Source organism: Echinops telfairi, unplaced genomic scaffold, assembly GCF_000313985.2.
Source record: "Echinops telfairi isolate 266 unplaced genomic scaffold, ASM31398v2 ScPeMD7_70;HRSCAF=299, whole genome shotgun sequence".
Taxonomy (NCBI): domain Eukaryota; kingdom Metazoa; phylum Chordata; class Mammalia; order Afrosoricida; family Tenrecidae; genus Echinops; species Echinops telfairi.
Window position 1 is genome coordinate 6,845,579 of NW_022103968.1, and position 5,479 is coordinate 6,851,057.

The 5,479-nt window shown below is 53.2% G+C and overlaps 1 protein-coding gene across 1 annotated transcript in view; it reads left to right on the forward strand.

Annotated features, from left to right (window-relative positions):
- CPXM2 (carboxypeptidase X, M14 family member 2) overlaps positions 1-5,479 on the forward strand; it is a 108,672-nt gene that overhangs the window by 81,684 nt on the left and 21,509 nt on the right. Inside the window, exon 8 of the mRNA XM_045291391.1 lies at positions 4,418-4,537. Coding sequence (XP_045147326.1) covers positions 4,418-4,537 — 120 coding nt within the window. The remainder of the gene's footprint in view (positions 1-4,417; positions 4,538-5,479) is intronic.

Here is a 5,479-nt window from a genome sequence, read left to right on the forward strand (position 1 = left end):
AGGTTGTGGGAACCAGTTAAAAGGGTAGGCCCTGTGCTGTGTGCTTGGTCTACACATCCAGCTTGGTGGCTGTCCCAAGGGGAGAGGATGGCAAGTGGGAAACCCTTAGATCCGTGTGCACCTGGCTGAAGAGACCGCCACAGAGGCCCCGCCTCCCTGGGATATTCACAGGGCAAGTCTTCTTGCAGGACAAGGTCACGAGGCTCAAAGGCAGAGCTCACAGGTGCAGAGCTGAGGAACTGGCTTTGCAGGAGACACATCAGTGCTGGAGGTCAGTGTGCTCCCCACCCCCAGCCCAGGGGAGGAATCAGCCTGCTTGTGACTGTTAGGTTTTATGTCAACTTGCACTTGTGTCTGGAAGGGTGGACCCCAAGCTGTCAATCAGGTCACAGCCTGATGATGCCTCCTGGGAGGTATGGCCTTTTTATAAGAGAGGCGCTGGGGACTACCCGCCTCTCTGTCCTGCCTGCTGGGACTCTGTGTCTGCCTCCATCGGTGGCCCCGTTTAAGCTGCTAACCCTGGGAGACAGCCCCTGAGCTTATCTACACCCTGCCCTGCTTTTCTACCCACCTTGGATCCACGTGGCTCTGCACCTACCTTTCTGCTTCATCAACCTTTGGCTGTGAGAGCAGGCGAGGGCTCCTGCTAGCATGGGTCTTGAGCTAGACAGGGCTAGATGCTCCCATGTTATGCAATTCCATCTTGATTTAAAGTTCCTTGGTGTCCACAGATGAGGGTCACTGGCTTTGTTTCTATCGGCCACCCAGCCTCCCACGTCACTTTGGCCTTCACGGTGTTGCCTTGAGAGGCTCACACAGAGAGGCCAGTTATCCATCCGCACAGACGTAGAGATGTGCTGTGCTTACATTCTAGCACTGCAGAAATAAAGATAATGTTTGCACCGGACGCCTCTGCTCACTGCTCCATTGGTGTGGGGACCACCTGTGTCCATTCAGTTTACTCCCCGGAGACCTCAGGGCATCTTTCTGAGCTCAGCCAGAGACCAACGGGCATCAACACATTGGGTGTGCCTCGTGTCAAAAGCACTGAGCCTTAATGAGTTTAGGCGAACTGCCTAAAGAGAGACTAATCTAGGGAGCTGGGACCTTTAAGGAGTTGTCCCACATGAGGACTAGAACTCTTGGTGGAGTGGGCTTCGTGGCACTGCTTTGTGACCTCTCATCAGCAGGACTTGGTGGCCATTCAACTTTAGGAGGGATGCAGGCATCAGCAGTCTAGCCCCAGAGGGGGAGCCCTCCAAGGCCCCCAAGCCCAGCATCACTCAACTGGAAACTTCCCAAGGAAGGGCTCTCGAGTCTGAAGAGGGCCCAAGAATGTCACTGAAATCCAGAAGTGATGTGCCCTTTGGATCCCTGGCTCTGGGGATGGGAGAGAAAGATGGCATTTCCCCCCACAGGTTCATGTATGAATCCTGCTGGGTTACTGCCAGAAAAGAAACAGAAAAAGGGGTTTGTTTTCACAACTATTGAAAGAGATGTTTGTCACAAGCAAAACACGAGAAGGAGCAGCAGGAGCGGGAAGCGAGGCGAGACAGTGGGCACCTTGAGGAGTTGCAAGCGGGCGGTTGCCAGGTCATGCATGGCTCTGCTCCCGGTGAGCTTCTGGAACCGCAGCGATGGGGCGCCATCGTTCCTGGCCCAGGGAGCGGTGCAGGGTGGCTGGGGATGGAGAGAGGAGGGGAGCAGGGAGAAGGAATGCCCTGCAAGCCCCTCCTCTCTAAAGCAGAGCGTGGCCAGTGTCCCTAGGTGGGTGCTGCAGGTCCTCTCGGTACTTGCCTTGATAGATGGTGTGTCTACACATAGGTTGTGTATCTCGCCCCCTAAGGAGAACATGGACAGAGACCCTGGCCTTTGTATCAGGAGCCCAGTGTGGGCACTTGATTAAATATGGGTGGTTGAGGTTTTAGCAATCACCGGACTTGGGAAGGAGAAGAAGCTGGTCTGCTTGGCCATGGTTGGGAAGGACTTTGGTGGCTGATGGGGTTGGCTGCTGTGCGGACATGTGGTTAGGTTGAGACAGGCAGAGATGAAGAGGTACCCGGAGCAGAGGAGTCTGGTCCTGCAATGAGAGAGGGAGGAGTCCTGAGCTGGGAGGGAAGGTTGGTATTGAGCTGGGAGAAGGGTTGGTTCTGAGATGTGAAAAGGGCCTGTCTGAGCTGGGAGAGAGGCTGGACCTGGGCAGGGAGAGGGGCCTGGTCAGCCAACTTCTCACCCTGGGCACCTCTGACTGAGATTCCTCCCTCTCCCTGGAATTTCTCCTCCACTAGGTCAGGTGCTGTACACTGTCTCTCAGGTAACGGAGGAAGGATGGGGTAGGAAGGACTTACCTACCCTTCCTTTTGCACATTCATTCTCTGGACAAACACGGTCACACCAGTATCCACTGGCCAACAGAAGGTAATCCTCGTCGAGCCCCCCACCCTACAGGATCGGCAGTTTCGTTCTCCGAATTCCCGTGCAGAGTTTGACGTACCTGCTCACGGTGTTCCCACGGTTTGGGTCATAGAGTGGTTAGAGTGTTGCTCTGCTTCTCTGGGTGAATCCTCCATCACCAGACATTCATCCTCATGTCGTCGTCGTTGCAACTGCAGCATTGCAGAATATTCTCATGCATGCCTGCATTGTCGCTCTCTCAGTGTTTTCCTGTTCTGCAGCATTTCGATGTCTCCCGACTGTAATGCTGAGAAAACTAGAAAACACCCCATTGTCGTGCATATGCATTGTCAACGAGGAAGGAGGACTGGAGAGGAAACGATGCCTTTGAAGTATGGCTTGGCAAAGAATATGAAATGTAGTGGGGGCTGCCAGAGGGAAGAACCCATCTGTCTTGGAAGAAGTGTATCCTTGGAAGGGAGGATGGGGACACTTCATCTCGCTTCCTTTGGACTTTCCAGCAGAAGGGATCAGTCCCTGGAGAAGCCATCATGCATAGTAGAGTAGAGGGTCAGCACAAATAGGTCCTTGTGGTCTGCTGTCAATTTGAGAGGCTTAAAAGTGAAGGGGTGGAGTTTAGCCTGTCAATCAGGTCGCAGCTTGATGACCTCATTTGGAGATGCAGAGGAGAAAATAGCTCCCTGGTGGCAGGATACATGCTTACTGCCTGCAAGACATCCCTGTGCAGAAGACACATGGAGTTACACTAGAACCCTGGAGCTGAAGGAGCCACGTGGAAACCCCTGCTGGCACTGAGATGCTTCCACTGCTCTTGGATCCACAAGACTTCCCACCCATTGGCCTGTGATCATCCTGCAATCAGCATCATTGCATGTGTTGTGTGAGTCTGGAGAGAACTTATAGACTTGTGCTTGACATATGGGCTAATATCGAATTTATGGGCTTGATCTGGACTGGTCTGGGATGTTTTCTCAATATTCAATTGCTCTCGTATATAAAGGTCTGTCTTATCCACATCTGAGTGTCTATGAGTTGGTTTCTCTAGTCTACCCAGACGGACACAGCCCTCCGTGAGTGACCTTCAGCACAGTGATGGCCTCCAACACAAGGATCGTGGGGATGGTGCAGGCCAAGCAGTTTCCTCCTGTAGTACCTAGGGCTGCTCCGAGTTGGAACCAATCAGATGGCACTTAACAACAAACACAGCGAGAACCATGTGGCTAAGTTCTCGGGAGCTAGAGAGAGGATGGGCACGACTAGAAGAAGGGGCTCCCTACTTTATCGCCGTCAGGAGAGGAAGGGCGCAGCGGTGCCTGGGAGTCGGCAGATGTCAGGGAGGAAAGAGCTGATTCCTGGGGAAGGAGCGACAGAGAGGCTGCGTGGTTTGCAGGTCTGGCTGCTCTCAAGGCCACACGTCTCAATCCTCCCCCATCCTCGCCTTCCTGGGGAGCCTTCCCCGATCGTGTTGCCTCGTTTAGGCTGAGGAATAAGACTATGCTGGGTAGGGTTGAGGTTTGGAGGACCACAAAGCCTTGTCATAGCTAAGCTTTTGAAGCCTCCAGAGAACCAGTTTCCCCCCTTGGGTGTGGAGTATGCATTTTCTAAAGCCAATAGGAAAATTCTATTCCTAAATCCACCTCATCATCCAGTGTATTCCCACTCTGCAACCCCAAGGAGAGAAGAGAATGACTCCCTAGGGTTCCCGGGGCCTTAGCTCTACAGAAGCAGATGGCCTTACTTCTCTCCCACGGAGCCTTGGACGCTCAAAGCTGGAGTGGGAGTGCTCAGGCCAGGGTATCTTCTTAAAGGAAATGGCAATAGGAAGGAAGGGTGGGTGCTATCCTGGGGGTGGGGGCACAGGTGGGCATTCCCCGTGGGCTGATTTGGGCAGGGGCTGTAGGGGAAGAGCAGAGGTGGGCTGTCTTGGGAGCTTGCCCCCCACCCGCACCCCCTTGCTTGGTAACTATTGTTGATTAGAGCTTTGCACTCCCTTGTGTTCCAGCTGATGAAAGTCGTGAATGAAATGTGCCCCAATATCACGAGGATTTACAACATTGGCAAGAGCCACCAGGGCCTGAAGCTGTATGCTGTGGAGATCTCTGATCACCCCGGGGAGCATGAAGTCGGTGAGGGATGCGCTCCCGGGTGCCTCGGGGCCTGTGCTCCTTAAAGGACAGGGAGGTGACTGTCCACTCTGAGCACATTTGCCCAGTCGGGCCTCAGTGGTCCAAGACAGCTCCCACGGAGATGCTTCTGCAGCTCTGGGAGCTGTGGGCACTCCTCTGGTGGAACGATTGAGAATGGAAGTGGCCTTTTCTCTCCACAGAGACCACCCTCTCCGTCTCTGAGGCCAATCCTAAAAGTGCAAAGACAAAAAGTGGCTGGGGACCCATTAGATTCCAGGCCCCTCAGGAAAAAATTGTGGACTTGTGGAAAATTATGAACAGCTCAAGGTCAAGGGGTGGAAGCCTTCTTGCTTTACTTCTTGCGTTTAACATTTCCATCCCACACGGATTATGTCCTGCTGTTAGCTACTTCTCATTCAGTCCACCCCAAACTCCTCTGAGGGGGCTTTCAGGAGAGAATTCCATGACCATCTTGTTCCTTTCCCCGATGATCATGCTGAGAGGCGTCCTGGTATGTTCAGGAGTCCGCTGAGCTGGTGTGGGCTTGTCATTTGGCAAATTCAGGAACTCTTTAGCAATCCACTGGCATCTGAGAGCACAGATTTGTCTGATTCATTGCACTCAAACCTCCCTCTGAGTCTCAAGGGCCCTCTCCGGAGCTTCTTTTAAAGGACGAGAGAGCGTTGTCTGCGGGTACAAAGTTCCTCAAAAGCAGGCAGACACTTTGCCTGCGAGCTGGGAGATACGCGCTCATGCCTGGTGCTGATCAACCCACGGTGTTTCAAGAGCTGGCCTTGGAAGAAGGGAAATATTCAAAGACAGCTTCATAACATGAAGCCGTTGCTCATTTGCCCGGACAGGTTATTCTCTGCTTTCTGTGTCTACTATTCTTGGTGCCTTTGTCATGTGTAACAGGCAGCTGGTTCAAGAAAAGGAAT